We start from the raw sequence: 20,419 nt of genomic DNA on the forward strand, positions 1-20,419 counted from the left end.
GTGTATATGTACCACATCTTCTTGATCCACTCCTCTGTCAATGGGCATTTAGGTTGTTACCATGTCTTGGGTATTGACAAGAGTGCTGCAATGGACATTGGGAGGACATGTGTCTTTTTGAGTCATGGTTTTCCCTGGATAGATGCCCAGTGGTCTAAGGTTTAGAGTGTCTCACTCTGAATGCCCAGTGGCAGCGTGCTGCCCTCTTAGACATGGCCAATCTTGCAGAAAGTGGTGAAATATTTCTTAAGGGACACTGTCATAGGAAATCCACTGATGAATAGTTGCTGTGGTGACTAGCTTGAATGAATGGGTTTATATTATTACTTTATTCACTTCTTAACTCCATCAGAATTTTAGTATGTGCCACCAGAATAGAACTCTTTTTAATACATTTCCACAAACAGTGCCCTTATGGGTGCATTATTAGCCAAGTGTCACCTTTGTCTAAGAGCATTAGAAAGAACATGAGAAACAGGACACAGGACAAGAAGACCCTGTGCCATGATCGGGGGAAGTATGAGACAAGAATGATTTGTCAGAGAAACTCCTATATACCTACTCACTTGTTAAATTATGTCATTTGATGTCTGCGAACTATCACTTGGAAGTGAAAACGCTCCTCACCAGGTTGCCCCAGGCACCCTTTACATCCTTGTTCCTCAGAGTGTAGATGAAAGGGTTGAGTGTAGGAGTCACCACTCCATAGAAGAGAGCCATGAACTTGGGCTGGTCCCTAGAGATGGAGGAAGGGGGCTGAAGGTACATGCTAATGCCTGGACCATAAGAGAAGAAAACTACAATGAGATAGGAGGAACATGTGCCAAAGGCTTTTTTTCTTCCCTCCGAAGATTTAATCTTAAATACAGCATGTCCGATAGAAGCATAGGAAGCAAGAATGAAGCATAGTGGCGCAGCTAACATGAAAATGCAAACCACAGAGAGTGTGAGCTCATTGGAGCCCTTCTCAACACAGGCTGCCTTTATCAGAACAGGAACCTCACATACCAAGTGATCCAGTGTGTTGTGACCACAGAGTGGTAAGTGTAATGTGACAGTGGCCTCTGAGACAGCGTAGGTCATTCCACTCAGCCACACAGTGGCCACCAGTAGGATACAGGTGCACCGATTCATGATGAGGGTGTAGTGCAGAGGCTTGCAGATGGCCACGTAGTGATCGAAAGACATAAGAGCCAAAAGCAGACATTCTGTGCCTCCCATTATGTGGAAGAAATAAAGCTGAATGGCACAGCCCAGATAGCTGATTGTCTTCTCAGATCCTCCCAGGTGAAACAGCATCTGAGGGACAATGCTTGTGGTGTAGCACATGTCCAGAAAGGAGAGGTTGGTGAGGAAGAAATACATGGGGCTGTGCAGACGGGAGTCTAATGATGGCTATGTTTCCCACCATGGCCATGGGGTATGTTAGAAGCAGAATAATGAATAGAGGAAGCTCCAGCAAGGGACGATCTGCAAAGCTTAGTAGAATAAACTCTTCTGGATGGTTTTTGTTAATTCATTCCATTATCTGCAGTTTGCTTCCCCTGTATCAGAGCAGTGGCAGGAAGTGTAGAAAGATTTTGAGAAATGACAAACACAATTGTGTATAGTGGGAATATATGCACACAATTAAGCATCCATTCATAGAAGATTGGGTGCAGTCACTTGGGTGGGTGGGGGAGGATAATTAAAAGATGTCACACCAGGGGACTTAATTTCTCCTCATGACCCTACAGTATAAAGACAGCTACCTTAAGCAAGTAACCGAACCTTTCTGAAATGGAATCTAGTACTCTGTGTGATAAAGATGACAATAAGCATGTCCTTGGGCTCTGGTAAGGATTGAATGCCAAGCAGAAGTGACTGTGTTTCCGATGCTCCAAAGTAATGCTCTTTCATCCCTTGGTTTGCAGAAATACCAGCTAAGTTTATTGGTTCCTACCTTCAGGTGCCCGATGAAGTAGATGTGGCTGGGTCTTAGGAATCAGATAGGTCTTTTTCAGAATCCCTGCTGCAAGGCCTTACTGAAATGTTAAGAAGAGTGAAAGGGTGGAGTTAGTTCTAGCACAAGGAGGAGGTGGAGAGAACCTAGCCCTAGCCTTTAGTTATCATCTAGATAGGCTTGTGCAGATGCAGGTTGAATTATTACATCATCCCCATGGGGACTAAGAAGGCTTTTACAATTTAAATCCATCTTGGTCATTTAGAATTGAGCAAGAAACTTAAACCCTTAGATGACAGCTTGCTGAAGTATAAACTGAGAGAATTTAGCTATAAATTATGTTTCCCCCAACTCAAACATTTGTTGTTGGATGTCCCTTTTCTTGCATAACTACTTTGTTGAAACCAGGCCGTTGATTGTTCATGTCAGAATTTATTATCTATCTTGTAGGAGTTTTTCTTTATCCCGGGGGCTTATCTTGTTTTTAGGTAAGGCCTTGGCCTGTTATCAACAGCTTACTTACTTATATGTAGCTACAAATACGACATTTATGTCCAGGGAACTGGAACAGGAGGAAAGCATTTCCACTGAGGACCAGAGAGTCATTGGTTTAGAGGCAGCAGATTACATTTGGAGGCTGGCAAAGCACAGTTTTCACATACTCTGTTTCTCTGAGTCCTCAAGGCCATTGTGTGAGGTGTCACATCGAACTCCCCTGGGCTAAGATATTATTTTGATTCCAAAAGAACCCTAGGTCTGTTGTGCACAGTGAGATAATATAATAATAATTCCAGCTAATCCTTAATGAGCCTTGTGTGCCAAACACTACAGTAAACCTTTCAGACCCATGAATCATCTAGTACCTATTCCCAAACGTTATGACAAAGGAAATGTTAGTATCTGAATTGTAAGATACTGTTAATCATTCATCCCAGTTGTCTGCTAATGACTAGGGAGGATCTAAAGATCAAAAAGCCATGAATCCCTTAAATGAGGTATTGAGATAATGAGACTATAAATCCAGTTTTCAAGGTTCCATAGATGTATAGCTAAGCTCTAAAATTCTATGCTTGAAGTCTGATCTTTTCCATGTCATTCTCCTGGTATTTCATTACTTTCAATTCTCTGATATCATGACATTTTGTCCAATTTTTGATCTACTTCCAATAATATTCCATCAGGACATCAGGGCCTCTTTATCTCTGAATTTTTTTTCCTTTTGTCCTTGCCCCTAGGCATGCAGACATTCAGAGATCAAAGCTGAGCCACAGCAGTGCCCTAAGCCACAGGAGTGACAATGCTGGATTCTTAGCAGATAGGCCTCCAGGGAGCTCCTGTCTGGGAATGCTTCAAGTCCTTTGTCTCTCCATCTCCACTAAGCTTTTTCATTCTAGTGTATCTTTTTTTTTTTTTTTGCCACACCCATTGCATGTGGAACTTCCCAGGCCAGGGATTCAACCCATACTGCAGTTTTGGCCTTTGCCACATCTGCAGCAACGTGGGATCCTGAAGCTGCTGTGCCACAAGGGAACTTCTCTAGTGTATCTTTTTGTACATCATTTTTCATCACACAGCGTATTATTTATATTGACAGAGACTTTTAAGTTTTGTGTAGGAAAATGTTATAGAAGAAAGGAGAGGTGACTTCAAAATGTCTGGATAAAACAGGTGGATGGGTCAACACATCATATTTCTACTGCATATTTTAAAAGTTGACATGATTGGATGAAGGCTACACATTTCCTTTAGGTATTTAATACCTTTCAGGAATAGTGTTTATTCAAATTTACATGCTTTTAAGATGGGTTTAAGTGATAGACTGAGAGACTCTGATTACAAAGAAAAATCCATTGCTTTCTATAGGCACCAAACTAGTTATTTCCAAAGTTTAGAGAAGACTTCCAGAAATGAAATGCTGTCTGGTTTCCCTATGTATATTTGGTAACTGATGTACACACATTCCAACCTTCCCTAAGAAGGTTTTTTTTTTTTTGGTCTTTTTGCTATTTCTTTGGCCGCTCCTGCGGCATATGGAGGTTCCCAGGCTAGGGGTCGAATCGGAGCTGTAGCCACCGGCCTACACCAGAGCCGCAGCAACGTGGGATCTGAACCGCGTCTGAAACCTACACCACAGCTCGTGGCAACGCTGGATCGTTAACCCACTGAGCAATGGCAGGGACCAAACCCGCAACCTCATGGTTCCTAGTCTGATTCGTTAACCACTGCGCCACGATGGGAACTCCTAAGAAAGGGTAGTTGTTAAAACAAGTATCTTTTTACTTACCTTATGTTGATAACTATAGTTTAAGCAAATGGAATTATAAAGGAACACATTTGAATTTTTCCAACTGGCCTAGGACAGAGAAATCTGTAGTACACAGATGAATATTTAAGAATGATATTCAGAAGTGTGTATTCCATTCGACACAATGCTGCCCCAAAGAAGAAAGCCCATATTAGGAAGACGACAGTAGGTAATATCAAGAGTGCTTTGCATGTGTGCAGTCTATTATATCCCGGAGACTCTTGGGCATTATTTTCAGACAGCCCGTTAATGCTTATCCCAGATGAGTTAGCAGACAAATTCCTTTGGGACAGAGTTCTCCATGGAAGTGCCTCTGGTGTACAATTAGTTATCTACTGAATTGAGGTTGTTACATATGTTTTAGAATAAACTCATTTGATTTCTCAAAACACTGGAAACTAATTTTACTTGATTATTTTATTCACTTATTATCTTTGTAATGTTTCTTTTATTGGCAATGATTTTTTAAATTGAAACATCATTGACATCCAACAATACATTATTTTTCAGGTGTAGAGTGTAGTGCTTTGACCTTCATATACATTGCTAAATGATCACAGTACATTAACCATCAGTCGCTATACAAAGTTACAATTTTTTCTTTGTGCAGAGATCTTTAAGACTTATTTTCTTAGCAGTTTTTCAGATCTGCAATAGTGACTGTATCACATCAAACCTGTACCACAGAAGTGACCTGAACCACTGCAGTGACAATGCCAGATCCTTAACCTGCCACCTCACAAGGGAACTCCAGGGTTCTCTGTTTTGTTACATGGATCTATGTGTCTGTTTTTGCTTGTTTGTTTTTAGGGCCACACCTATGGCATATGGAAATTCCCAGGCTAGGGGTTGAATCGGAGCTGCAACTGCTGGCTTATGCCACAGCCATAGCACTGCTGGATCTGAGCTGTGTCTGCGACCTATACCACAGCTCTCGGCAATGCCCCTGAGTGAGGCCAGGGATTGAACCCACATCCTCATGGATACTAAGTCAGGCGTGTTACTGCTGATCCACAATGGGAACTCCTATGTGTCTGTTTTTATGCCAGTATCATAGTGTTTTGTTTACGACTGCTTTGTAGTATTGATTGAAATCAGGGAGCATGATGCCTCTGGCTTTGCCCTTAAGATTCATTTGGCTATTCAGGATATTTTGTGTTTCATACAAAGATTTAAAATTACTCATTCTAGTTCTGTGAAAAATGCCATTGGAATTTGATAGGGATTTCATTGAATCTGTAATTGCTTTGGGTAATATTGATATTTAATTCTTGCAGCTCATGAGAGTGGAATATATTTTCATTTATTTGTGTGTTCTTTAGTTTCTTTTGTCAGTGTCTTATAGTTTTCAGTGGACTGGTCTTTCTTCATTTCTAGGTATTTTATTCTTTTTGAGGCGATTGTATATGGGATTCTTTATGTCTGTTTCTGATCAGTGTTGGACAGTAATTTTAAATAGGTTTCATTTAGACCAAAGCTAGTTTGAGTAAAAGGATGTGGAGACATTCACGTGAATTTCTTGCATATTTTATTTTGTTCAACTTGTAGAATATCTCCAATAAGATATAATATATCTGACCATACCTAATAAATAAAGGGACACAAAAATAAGTTGAAGAGAGAAGAAAAAACCGGAAGTGGTCTTTCTGGGAGGAGGAATAAAATGACATTAAAAATCCTTTAAAATATTTAATGATTTTCAGAGTTCCTGTCTTGGCTCAGCAGAAACGAATCTGCCTAGCATCCATGAGGATGCAGGTTCAATCCCTGGCCTCGCTCAGTGGGTTAAGAATCTGGCGTTGCTGTGAGTTGTGGCATAGGCCATCAGCTACAGCTCTGATTCGACCCCTAGGGTGCGGCCCTAAAATAAAAAGACAAAAATAAATAAATATTAAAAAAATTTAATGATTTTCTGATATGAAGACTGATAGCTTCTCTCTCTTTCTCACACACAAACCCATAACATCCCACATAATAATAGTCGATTTGTATACATACATTAAGATTTAAAAGTTACACATACAATCCGTGAGTACATTATCCGAAAAGCAAATTCATATGTACTGAATAATAGGTACAAATAGATATGTCTCCCTTTGAACATCCTCTTTCCATGGCCCATAATTTCACTATCTTTTCCCTAAAGTAAACTACTAGTATCACATGAGTGTGTATTGTTCCACTTTACAAGTGTGATGGACATTCGCTGAGAATATCCACTTGCATAAGAGAAATGCAAATCAAAACTACCATGAGATATCACCTCACACCAGTCAGAATGGCCATCATTAATAAATCCACAAATAACAAGTGCTGGAGGGGCTGTGGAGAAAAGGGAACCCTTCTGCACTGTTGGTGGGAATGTAAACTGGTACAGCCACTATGGAGAACAGTTTGGAGATACCTTAGAAATCTATACATAGAACTTCCATATGACCCACTCTTGGGCATCTATCTGGACAAAACTCTCCTTAAAAGAGGCACGTGCACCCGCATGTTCATTGCAGCACTAGTCACAATATCCAAGACATGGAAACAACCCAAATGTCCATCGACAGAGGATTGGATTCGGAAGATGTGGTATATATACACGATGGAATACTACTCAGCCATAAAAAAGGATGACATCATGCCATTTGCAGCAACATGGATGGAACTAGAGAATCTCATCCTGAGTGAAATGAGCCGGAAAGACAAAGACAAATACCATATGATATCACTTATAACTGGAGTCTAATATCCAGCACAAATGAACATCTCCTCAGAAAAGAAAATCATGGACTTGGAGAAGAGACTTGTGGTTGCCTGATGGAAGGGGGAGGGAGTGGGAGGGATCGGGAGCTTGGGCTTATCAGTCACAACCTAGAATAGATTTACAAGGAGATCCCGCTGAATAGCATTGAGAACTATGTCTAGATACTCATGTTGCAACAGAAGAAATGGTGGGGGAAAAACTGTAATTGTAATGTATACATGTAAGGATAACCTGACCCCCTTGCTGTACAGTGGGAAAAGCAAAACAAAACAAACAAACAAAAAAAAAACAAGTGTGATGGATATTTTTCACCGTCTTTCCTCCCTCGCCCAGATCCACTCTTTATCCCACTATGTATGTTGAACTCTATGCTCTACTCAAAAGTCTGAATCAAAGGAGTCCTTGATATGTGGCTTCTGTCTGGATTCAGCCAATGAGGGTCATGAGTTGAGGATTAGAGAAAGAGAGAACAGCTAGTTTGGTTTATTTTCCCTTGGCTCCCTCTCAGCTGGGACACATGAGGCAGCCTGTATTGCTCAGGCAAAAGTCATAGCTCTTGGAGATAGCTGTGTATTACGGTTTCTTTTTTTCTGGTTTCCAGTACCACTTCCCCACTTTGTTGCTTCAGGCCTTGGGTGTGTGACAGACGTCCATTGTGGCTAGTTCCAGGGTAGTGCATGTACAGTACCCATATAGACACCCCTTGTAGGGGTTCTAAATCCTTCTCACACCTTTGATCAATATTTCCTTTTTTCAGCTTCCCTCATTTTCCCAGGTGGGTGTGCCATCTATTATAGCTGATATAAGTCTCCATTTACAAACAGACCAGCATCATTCCATGCTTCAGAACTTTTGAATTGCCATTTCTTCTACCTAAAATGCTCTTCTCTTGACTTCATCATGGCTAGCTCCTTCCTGTCTTTCAGTTTTGAGCTTAAACACCCCTTCTAAGAAGGGATACCCAATGTGAATTTACTTCTTAGTCTCTCTATAGCATAATCTTTTAAGTTTCATCAAAAGATTATTTTCCAAGTTATTTTACATTCTGATTCCCTCTGAAAGATGTAAATTTTATGACAATAGTAACTAAAAAATTACAATGGAATCATCTTATGCATATTATTATTTCACTTGATTTTTACACACACAGACTTTCTCATGGTGGAGAAATTGACAAACCGATACTTAAAACATTTTTCTTTCTTTCTTTCTTTCTTTCTTTCTTTTCTTTTTTTTTTTTTTTGTCTTTTCTAGGGCCGCACTCGCGGCACATGGAGGTTCCCAGGCTAGGGGTCTAATTGGAGCTATTGCTGCCGGCCTACACCATAGCCGTGGCAACGCCGGATGCCTAACCCACTGAGCAAGGCCAGGAATCGAACCTGCAACCTCATGGTTCCTAGTCAGATTCGTTAACCACTGAGCCATGACGGGAACTCCCATTTTTCTTTTTTCTACAAAATGCTATCTGATATACTTTTGCTGCATTTTCTATGTTTTGGCATGTTGTTTCTGTTTTGATTATTCTCAAAGTATTTGGTTATTTCCCTTGAAATTTCCTTTGATTTATTATTTAGAAGTACATTGTTTAATTTCTACATGCCCATATGTTTGTCAATATTTTTGTTACTTATTCTAATTTCATTCAGTCATGTTTAGAGGATATACTTTCAGTCAACTTAATTTTTTTAAGGGCTGCATCTATGGCATATGGAAATCTCCAGGCTAGGGATCGAATCAGAGCTGCAGCTGCCATCCTACCTACAGCCACAGCAACCCAGAATCCAAGCTGCATCTGTGACCTACACCACAGCTCACAGCAATGCCAGATCCTTAACCCGGTGAGCGAGGCCAAGGATGGAACCCGCATCCTCATGGATTCTAGTTGAGTTTGGTACCACTGAGCCACTACGGGAACTCCCCTTTCAGTCATTTTAAATTTATTGTGAGTTGTTTCATGGCCTAATGATCTATTCTGTAGAATGTTCCTTATGCAATGAGAAATATATCTATTCTGCTTTTTTTGAATGAAGTGCTCCGTATATGTTAGTTTTGTTTACCTTGTTTGGCTCTCTCTTTCCTTGCTGTTATTCTGTCTAATTTTTCCATCCATTATTTTAAGTGGGGTACTGAAGTGCAGCAGTTATTGTGGAATTAACCATTTCTCCAATTAGTTCTGTTACTTTTTATATTATGTACTTGGGCAATCTTTTGTTGGATGCATCCGTGTTTGTTAGATCTTCTTGATGGATAGACTAAATTTATCATCATAATTTTTTTGACCATAGTAACAATTCTTGTCTTTATGTCTATATGCTCTGATATCCACATAGCTGTTAGTGCTATCTTTTTCTGCTTTTTTAAAAATTATTTTTTGAAGTATAGGTGTTTTAGAATATTAGAAGGAGTTTCAAGTGTACAGTATAGTGATTCACTACTTTTACAGGTTATACTCTGTTAAAATTGTTGCAAGAAAATGGCTGTAATTCCATGTGTTAGACAATAAAACCTGGTTTCTTATCTGTTTTGTACATAGTAGTTTGTATCCATTAATCTCATACCCTTCTCTTGCCCCTCCCCTCTTCCCTCTTTTCATTGGGAGCCACTAGTTTGTTGTCTATGTTTGTGAATCTGTTTCTGTCTTGTTTTACACATTGATTTGTTTAATTTTTTAGATTCCACATATAAGTGATGAGAAGAAGTGTGTGTAAATGTGTCACATCAATGTGTCTTCTTTATCCCCTTCATCCATTCAAGTGTTCATCGATACTACGTTTGCTGTCATTTCTGGGCTATTGTAAATAATGCTGCTCTGAACATTAGGGTGCCTGTATCTTTTCAAATTCGTGTCTTTGTTTTCTTTTGGTATCTACCCCGAAATGGAATTGCTGGATCATGTGGTAGTTCTATTTTTAATTTTTTGAGACATCTCCATAATGTTTTCGTAGTGGCTGTACCAATTTATAGTCCTACCCAGAATGGGAAAGGGATCCCTTTTCTCTGTTTCCTCACCAATATTTATTATTTGTGTGGTTTTTGATGACTGACATTCTGATAGGTGTGAGGTGACATCTCATTGTAGTTTTGATTTACATTAATCTAATAATGAGTGATGTTGAGCATCTTTTCATATGCCTATTAGCCATCTATATGTCTTCTTTGGAAAAACGTCTCTTCAGATCTTCCACCCATTTTTTGACTGAGTTGTTCATTTTCTGATATTTGTTGTATGAGCTTTTTAGGTATTTTGAATGTTAGCCCCTTATCATATAGGCTTGAGTATTTTCTCCTATTCAGTAGGTTGTCCTTTTTTTGCAGCTCATTTTCTTTGCATGTGAAAGCTTTTAAAGTTAATTAGTCCTGTTTACTTGTTTTTGCTTTTATTTCTTTTGCCTGAGCATGTGGATCCAAAAAAATATTGCTATGATTTATGTCATTAGAGCGTTCTGCCTGTGTACTCTTCTAGGAGTTTGATGGTTCCAGGTTTTGTTTTTTGAGTTTCAGGTCTTACGTTAAAGTCTTTAGTCTATTTGGAATTTATTTTTGAATATGATGTGGGGAAGTATTTTAATCTTATTCTCTTACATGTAATTGTCTAGTTTTTGATCTTTTTAAGTGTATAAAATTATCAAAATTAGTAAACTAAACACAAAAGTTCATGCTACAAAATCATTTTTAACTGGTTTTAATTTTTAAAAATCATTCTTTTTTTCTTGGAGTTCCCGTCGTGGCGCAGTGGTTAACAAATCTGACTAGGAACCATGAGGTTGCGGGTTTGGTCCCTGCCCTTGCTCAGTGGGTTAAAGATCCGGCGTTGCGGTGAGCTGTGGTGTAGGTTGCAGATGCGGCTTGGATCCCACGTTGCTGTGGCTCTGGCGTAGGCTAGTGGCTACAGCTCTGATTCGACCCCTAGCCTGGGAACCTCCATATGCCGCGGGAGCAGCCCAAGAAATAGCAAAAAGACAAAAAAAAAATTCTTTTTTTGTCGATTAGTCAACATATTTATAAATAATAATCTCTGATGCCTGCAGATAATTCCTGCCTATTTCTGTAGCATAATTGTTAATTGGCTATTTTTTGCATTTTCAGAATATTTCTATTCTTAATTAACTGAACACAGATATAAATAAAAAAAACAGTGTGTTTTGTTTTGGTCTTCAGTGAATCAGATAGCTTTTGGTAAAATGGGCATATCTGGCAAAACAGACATCTCTGTCATTAGTAACTAACCATCACTATCATTCCGTGACTGGAGAATTACCACATCTTCTTTTTCTTTTCCAGCTTTATTGAGATGAAATCGACAAATAAAATTGTGAAGACTTAAGGTGTATAATGTGATGATACATATATCAAATATATATCCCTCGATGTATGTATCCACTGTGAGATGACCACCACGATCGAGTTAAGATCATTGCTCACATGGTATCTTTTGTGTATGTGTGTGGTCAGAAGAGTTAAGATCCGTTCTGTTAGCAAACTTCAAGTACATAATTCAGTGTTATTAACTACCGTCACCATGCTGTGTGTTAGATCCCCAGAACTCATTCATCCTATGCTGTAGGTTGTCACGGTAGCTGTCACAGTTCTCCATTCCTTGTCCTATACCCACTGCTATGTGGGTAGCTGAGAATCTCTCATAGATCACAGCACCTCCCTGAGAACGAAACGTTCAAAGCCAAGGTAATGTTCCTATAGATGCCTCAAGCGACTAGACTGTGTTATAACGATGTCCACTTATCTTAAGAGCAAGTTTTCGGATGATTTCCAAATATATTTGGTCAGGAATCATCTGAACATATGTAAATCTTTTTTTTTTATTACTCAAATGAATTTATCACATCTGTAGTTGTATAATGATCATAAATTTAAAATTATTTATATTATTTAGTGTTAGTTCAGTTTTCTTCTTCCATCCTAGAAGTTAAATAGGTGTTCTCCTTCTTTTGAAAAAAAGTTTCACCATGAAGACTCTGGTGAAAATTTCCTGTAATTTTCTTTTAAAATTCTGCAACAGATACTTCTGATTTTTTTTTTTGTGGGGGGAGCTTTTGGATTACTTTTAAATTTTAATAATTTTCTTTTTTTGGATGTTACATATTTTTACAGTATGCACAACTCAAAAAGGAACTATTTAACTCTATGTCATGTACCAATAATTAAGGTTGAAGAATTTTAAACATTTTTATGGAAGAAAGTAACACACATCACAGAGCTAATAGGGCATAAAGAGCCATGTGGGACACACATATGTGGAAGCACTACCCCAGTGACCACCACAGAAGTTATACGGATCTCTCAGGGGCTAGAAAATGCCTAAGAATTTAGAGTGAGAACTTGCTAGGCTTCTGAGATGTAATCTGGCAATTTGTCCTTTTAACCTATACTTTAGCCTAAATGGGAACATTTTGGGAAACCTGTCTAGTGTTGGACTCATCTATTAAAATTCTTTGGTAGCCAACTTCCTTCCGGAATTTGGTAATGAGAACTTTAACTGTGAGTACAGAGGTATCTCCAAAATAACAATCACTGTTATTCAAGAAGGTTCTTACAAAACGGATTGACAAGTACGGTTCTCCCTCCCTCTGTCCTTTTCTCTTTCTTTCGTTTTCTTTCTTTCTTTCTTTCTTTCTTTCTTTCTTTCTTTCTTTCTTTCTTTCTTTCTTTCTTTCTTTCTTTCTCTCTCTCTCTCTCTCTTTCCTTCCTTCCTTCCTACCTTCCTTCCTCTCTATCTTTCTCTCTTTCTTTTTTAGATAATTTTAAATGATAGTTGATTTACATTTTCTGTCAATTTCTGCTGTACAGCACGGTTATCCTGTCATACGCATGTGTACATTCTTTTTCTCGCATTATCCCCCACCATGTTCTATAGTAAGTGACTAGATCTTCCTTCCCTCCTTCCTGCTTTCCTTTTATTTCATCTTTCTTTCTTTCCTCTTATGTTGGTTTTGCATCTTTTTCAAAGAGCCATTTTTGTGGTCCTCTGGTATCTACCTATGAGCCAATACTTTTTTCTTGCCCAGAGTTCTCCTAAGGGCTGCCTTGACTTCCTTGTTCCGTAAACTGTAGATGATGGGGTTGAGCATGGATGTCACCACGGTATAGGAGAGGGCTAGGAGTTTATCTATTCCTGGCAAATGGCTAGCCTTGGGTCTCAAGTAGGTGACAGATCCTGAGCCATAGAAGAGTGTTACTACAAGTAAGTGGGAAGAACAGGTGGAAAGAGCTTTTTGGCGACCCTCAGGTGAGGGCATGCTGAGCACGGCAGCTAGAATTCTGCCATAAGAAGCAATGATGAGTAAAAATGGGCTGGAAATGCAAAGGGTGGCTGCAACAAAGACTGCAGCCTCATTATGGGAGGTATCCCCACAGGCAAGTGCCAGGATAGGGGGGAGGTCACAGAAGAAGTGGTCTATTTCACAGGGGCCACAGAAGTCCAGGGAGAAAATATAGTTGGTCTGGCCCAAGGCTACCATGCATCCCACTCCCCAAGAAACCATTGCCAGATGGACACACACTCCACGACTCATTCGTGTTGCATAGTGAAGTGGGGAGCATATGGCCATATAGCGGTCAAAAGCCATGGCGGCCAAGAGACAGCACTCACTGATACCAAAAAATGCGAAGAAAAACATCTGTGTAGCACACCCCTCCCGAGAGATTCCTCGGGCCTCGCTCACAAGGTTCTGCAGCATCTTGGGTATGACAGAGCACGTGTAGCCAATCTCCAAGAGAGACAGGTTGGCCAGGAAGAAGTACATGGGGGTGTGGAGGACCCGGTTGGTCCAGATGGCAGTGGCTATGAGAGCATTGCCCGCCAGTGATGCTAAGAACATGAGCAGGATGAGGGTAAACAAAAGGAAACACTGTTCAGTGACCTCAGAGAATCTGGCAAAGGCAAAGCGTTTGACAGACATGCTGTTGTCCTGCCACAAGGAACAGTTGAAGGTCATGCCTGAAAAAAAGAAGGCAAGGTCATCATCAGGAGTCTTTCACATAGAAATCTGAATCTTTCTCTTACTCTTAACAAGCTCTCTTGAGTCAGAGAGATAGATTTCTTTTCTGCTATTCTAAAATTCAAAGTTTGGAAGTTACCCTCATCTTGAAACCAAATCCTATTCCATGTTCACTCTCCTAGTTGATTTGTCGTAAATAATCTAGTCAGCAGGCATGAAATGGAAAACAGTTTAGTAAAATTCTCTCATCCCTTCATTTTACCAGTTGTCAAATACTACCAGATAAGGTCCTCCCATACCTACCTATTTCTTTCCTATTCTTTAGCCACTGACTTGCTTTCTTTACTCATTTATCAAGAAGTATTTATTGAGCACAGTGTATTTTTAAAGTATTTTTCAGTTTCTGTTGTAGGTCCTGGATTCAACAAAGAAGGAAAGAAGAACAGAAATAAATGGACCTATTCAGAATTATTAAATATGAAATAACAAACATTATATGATTACAGGGACCCTTAGCATCTATGACTGCTGAAAAATGTTCTCACACATCAGGTATTCTATTATAATGCATTTACACTTATACTAAAGCATTTAGAAACATTTCCCTTTTGTTGTTATTAATTACCTTAATATAATTTAATATTTCTCTTTTCTATGTGGCACCACAATTCAGTTAAGGTTGTGGCAAAGAAAATAGAGACAATAGTTTATGTATTTCTTTGAACCCCAAATATTTTCTTTCTTTCTTTTGCTTTTCAGGGCCACACCCACAGCATATGGAGGTTCCCATGCTAGGGGTCCAGTTGGAGCTACGGCTGCCGGCAGTGGAAAACGAACCCAGTTAATGCCCATGAGGACATGGATTTGATGTCTGGCCTTACTCAGTGGCTCACTTGCTGTGAGCTGTGGTGTAGGTTGCAGATGTGGCTTGGATCCTGCCTTACTGTGGCTGTCAGGTTGACAGCTGCAGCTCTGATTTGACCCCTGGCCTGGGAACTTCCATATGCTGTCAGTGCAGCCTTAAAAAGAAAGAAACAAAAAACAAAATAAGAAATTAACATGCACTTTATCACCCTCGAAAATTCTTGCCCTGTAGAAATGTCATGTTAACGGACTCATTGGACACTGTGTGCAATATTCCCTAATAGTGCCAGTCTATAAAAATAACCTATATTAAGAATCAGCCATCAACCAAATAATGCACCATGCTTCTAATCTAAAGATATAGGAGTTTTATGCAAATGATGAACTGTGTTTGTAGATTCCTACTCAATGTGATGACAGATCAAGTGGCCGTTGAACATTGACAAGATTCTGCAGGTTCAAATCTTGAGATGGAGTTTCAGTGATAGGTGGATGTATGAAAAAGTAAATAGAGGAGAGAGACAAGATCATTTCAATAGCTCGTGGCTTTCTTCATGTGCCAGCTTACCCAGCCTAAGATCCAAGACATGTACCTTGTCTACAGCTCTGCTTTGGAAATAACCCAGCAGAAGTGATTCATTTGGAGCCAGCTCCACATACCTAGAACTGTTGCTTAACTGACTCAGTCCCTTATTAGTCTCTATTGTCATGATGAAATGTTTCTTTAGTTCCTATCAGCCAGAGGAAATCATGTGATACATTACTAGATATTTTACCTGAAACGCTTAGTGCAGTGCCTGGAATATAAGAAAAACTCAGTAAATATTAGTCTCCATTATTCTGAAATGGTCATTTCTAAAATGCTTGAATCATAGGTACAATTTAAATAAACTGGCCATTGAATATGGCAGAGATGATTTCCCATTGCTTTCCACCATTTATCCGTAGTTATTTCATCGAGGACCTAACATCTAGCTGAGTGATGCCTTAATATAACCCAGCAGAAACTATTTTATCATTTGATTACAGGATAATCGAGGCATTTCCAATTACCCGAAGATAAGACATATATCTGTTTGCTGTAAAGTAAATAGTTTAGAACAACTTACAGTAGTTTTATGACAGGAGTACTGGCAAGTCTTCAGAGAGGGGTGAATCTATCCGATTAAAATAATGTCCAGAAGTGAATAATGCTTTGAATGCTGGCTATTCATTTTCAAGCTTTAATTCACCATCTTCCACAGCACTGTTAAGACCTCAGTTATATCACATACTTTACTCATAATATTTGAGGGAAGAAAGTAGATGGTATTTGCTTCTGATGAGCCACTTCCTATTTTGTCTGCACAGTCTCCTTATAACCTCCCCAAATTCAGAGGATGTAAATCTCCCCAATCCTTACTTCTAAAACTAAGCACTGAGAAGCTTTTGTTGTAGTCAGAACCATGTCTGATGCCAGGAAGACTGTGTCTCCTGAGAGAGCATTATGTCCTTCCTCACAGTGCCCTCAGCCACACACACACACACACACACACACACAGAGTCACACACACACACACACACACACACACACACAGACACACAGACACACACAAGCATGTAGGGTTGTGCTGATTACATAATATATTTGAACCTTTCTCATCCTGAAAAAAAGGAATGTGAGTATGTTTTACTTCATTTCTTCTCCTTGTTTCTGAATCCTTATCATGCTTCCCTTCTCCTGAGAGATATTTTCTTCTAACAAGAGGGTCAGGAAGTAGTTTTATTTTCTCTCTGAGGAATTTCAAATGCCTCTATTTGTTGTTGGTTATGAACATTTAGGTAGCAAAATAAATAAATATAAAAGGTAATGTAAAAACAAGAGGATCTTTCTGTATAGCGCTGGGAACTAAACCTAGTCACTCATGATGGAGTATGATGGAGGATAATGTGAGAAAAAGAACGTATATGTGCATGTGTGACTGGGTCACTTAGCTGTACGGTAGAAAATTGACAGAACACTGCAAACCTGTTATAATGGAGAAAATAAAAATTACTGTTTTAAAAAAGAGATGCTTGAGAAAATGCTTTGACAAAGATGCCGTAGTTTGGCTGCTTCTAGTGTCAATATTCCTGGATAAATACTCCTCTATTTCTACAAGTAATGAAATAGCATTGATTGAACATGCAGTATTTTAGGTGCTTTACATGTCATTGCAGTTTTAGTTTAATCATCACAATTAATCAGCGATACATTAGTTTCTTTGTTAACGATGAAGAAGTTGAGTTTCAGCACAGCACAGGGAACTTAATCCAATCTCTTGGGATTTGGGACCATGATGGAAGATAGTGTGAGAAAAGTCATGTGTATATATATATGTATGACTGGTCACCTTGCTGTCCAGCAGAAATGTATACAGCACTGTAAATCAACTACACTTTAATAAAAAATAAAATGAAAAAAATGAAAGTAAAAGCAAATCAATGGTAAAATACGAATAACCCATATTATAGATTACTGCTATGACAGACTGTATGCACAATGTGATAGTAATTCAAGTGAAATCTAGCCAAATATTTGACCCCTGTATACTATTAATATGAAATACTGAGATTTACAATTTAGTTTGAATTTAAAGAAGTAGTCATCAAAATAATTATGAAAATGACATAAGTAAGATTCACATCACATGATATTGAAGCAGTTAGTATTTTTCTGGGATTCTCTCCCCAGATAATAAGAAATGAGTGACAACGGAAAAAAAATCGATGCAACTTGTCGAGGGTACTTTGTTCTACAGGGTTTTTCTAATTGGTCTCATCTGGAGATAATACTTTTTGTGGTTATCTTGATGTTGTACTTGTTGACATTGTAGGCAACCTGTACATCCTTATCTTGTTGTACCTGGACTCATGTCTGTACACAGCCATGTATTTCTTCTTCTCAAATGTCTCTTTTCTGGGTCTCTGCTATACCACCAGCCCCATCCCTCAGTGGCTGATCAAGCTTTGGGGTCCAGAAAAAAAACTTCCAGGAGATTGACAGAAGCTAAATATTCTCCTACAGATCTAGTGACCACAGTATGAAAAACATTGGAACTTTGTACAAACTTCTCTAGCCTAGGTTGTTGGGCATTTCCCACCTTTTGATAACTGGGTTTTTCTGCTCGTATTGGATCCCTGTTTAAATTCTCTCCCCAGTAGGAAAATTTAAACTCTGAATATATAACCATGTAATAATATTAATATTTAAATATTTATTACATACATAATATTTGATATACATTGAACGGAACTGGAATGATACATGCCAAGCTCATAATAGTAGTTGTCTCTGGGTTGGTTTTTGGTTCAGAGAATGATGGTTAGAAAGGACACTGATTTTCTCTGTGATATATATATATTTTTTTTTTGTGCTATTTCTTGGGCCACATATGGAGTTTCCCAGGCTAGGGGTCTAATTGGAGCTACAGCTGCCGGCCTACCCCAGAGCCACAGAGCCACAGCAATGCAGGATCCGAGCCGCGTCTGCAACCTACACCACGGCTCAAGGTAATGCCGGATCCTTAACCCACTGAGCAATGCCAGGGATCAAACCCTCAACCTCATCGTTCCTAATTGGATTCGTTAACCACTGCGCCGTGACAGGAACTCCCTCTGTGATATTTTATTGCGGGGAGCTGAGGAGATACAGGGACTCAGAAAAAGGACCTTGCCTGATGGCAGAAAAACCTGAAGGCAGGTTCCTAACCAAGGAAGGGAGCTCACCTGAATGGTACAAGCCGAAGGTGGGCTTCTGGTCAGGATGAAAGCCTGCCTGTACTGGACAAGCCGAGGGCAGGCCTCAGGTTACACAGCTCTCATTTTGATGTTGATGGGGAAGAATTGGGGCTTTCCCGGGAAAACAATTTCCATGTTTACGCTGGAGAACATGGATTGCTTCTCGGGTGACCTGGTCTTTCCTGTCGTTTTATTTGTTATTCAGTTTTCCTCAGTCTTTCCTGATTATTTACTTATTATTCTTATTTTCCATTCTTATTTTCCTGTGGTGATTTGTGACTTAGCAAAGTTACAGCAATAATATAATAAGAATTTCATCCTGAAGGACTTTCCCCTATTTAAATCCGACTTAGGTAAAATATAGTGTTTATCTACTAACTAGTTATACAGTAAACTTTAGAGTTAGGATTTTAATGAGGTTCATAGAAGTTAGACATATATTATCCATGAAACCCAGCTGTGAGTTTTGTCCTTGATTTTAAAAGCTTTTAAGTGATAGCTAGTTAAGTTGGTTTATATTTTCTTATACTGTCTCCCTGCCATAATGCTTTAAAGATAAGCACCTGTCTAAAAGCAAGATTTGTGAGTACCAAATTCTTGTGTCTGTGACCTCTTCAAATTGTAAAGACTGGCTGGCCATGGGATGATTTGTACTGAGTCTCCTCCTTTCCACATGGTGTATTGTACCTAATTGCCCTTAAATTGTATTCACTAAGTTTAGTTAAGATAAAGATCTTAGAACATGATGTATAGCTGCTATACCATGTAATAGTTAACCAATGTACTTTTAACACTGTGATGTAATCTGTAGTAAAAAACTGTCCGTATAATCAACCACTTATGCCAATAAAATGTGAGCAGTCCAGTGCCCTGAAAGAAGGGACAAAGAGGCTGTCTCCCTATGTACATTCGCCGATGCTGTCCATCTCCTATCGGGAAAGTGTACACTCCCTGGCCACCTGAGCAGGCCTCTGGCATTTTATGTGCTACAAAATGCTGGAAATAAATATGACAAAAGTAATAGTTGATGATTCTGAGTTGTGGGAATATAGGTTTTCTATGTATGTGTAATATTTTAAATATCCAAAATAAAGAATAACAGAGAATTAAAGTAGAGTTGTTTGTTAAAATATCAGTTCAAGTTAAAATTCACCGCGATGGTAATAGTAGCTCACATGTATGGAGTAATTATGTACTAAGCACTGTGGAAAATGTTTGTGTCTTTTCCTTGTGGAATTTGTACAACAATCAGGACCAAGGACACATAAAGACTGTTTTCTGGTACCTGTCTTAAACAGACAGCAAAATACCCAATTGCTCTCTTAAAATCACAATTTTTAAAATGATATCACTTAGATGTGCAATCTAAAATATAGCACAAATGAACGTATCGACAAAACCAAAACAGACTCAGAGACTTGGAGAACAGTCTTGTGGTTGCCAAGGGGGAAGGGGGAGTGGGATGGACTAGGAGTTTGGGGTTGGTAGATGCAAACTATTACATTTCTAATGGATAAGCAATGAGGTCCTACTGTAGAGCTCAGGGAACTATACTCAGTTTCTTGTGACAGAACATGATGGGAAGATAATATGAGAAAAAGAATGTATTTATATAAGTATGGCTGGGTCCCTTTGCTTTATAGCAGAAATTGGTTCAACATTGTAAGTCAACTCCACTTAATAAAAAATGTAATCTTATTATAATTTCCAAACCCAGATTTTCTTTCTATAGATGGCATATATTCGCTAGAAACAGTGTAATGATTTAAAAATGTTTATGAATTCATAACCTCATCAGATATTTTTACAGTAACATGTCAGTTCTTGGATATAGTCTT

At 38.9% G+C, this 20,419-nt stretch overlaps 1 protein-coding gene and 1 long non-coding RNA gene across 2 annotated transcripts in view; one reads left to right on the forward strand and one right to left on the reverse strand.

Moving 5' to 3' along the window:
- LOC110257996 (uncharacterized) overlaps nucleotides 1-20,419 on the forward strand; it is an 819,260-nt gene that overhangs the window by 240,921 nt on the left and 557,920 nt on the right. The gene's annotated exons all lie outside the window — the stretch shown is intronic.
- On the reverse strand, nucleotides 12,993-17,260 carry LOC110258201 (olfactory receptor 10C1-like). Its single transcript, XM_084970326.1, has one exon. It carries the CDS (start codon nucleotides 13,953-13,955, stop codon nucleotides 12,993-12,995), a length of 963 nt encoding a protein of 320 aa, XP_084826452.1. The 5' UTR covers nucleotides 13,956-17,260.

This window comes from Sus scrofa, chromosome 7, assembly GCF_054392235.1.
Source record: "Sus scrofa isolate SSC_HxYL_T2T_F1_AM1 chromosome 7, Sscrofa_HxYL_maternal_Yorkshire_Landrace_v2.0, whole genome shotgun sequence".
NCBI classification, from domain to species: domain Eukaryota; kingdom Metazoa; phylum Chordata; class Mammalia; order Artiodactyla; family Suidae; genus Sus; species Sus scrofa.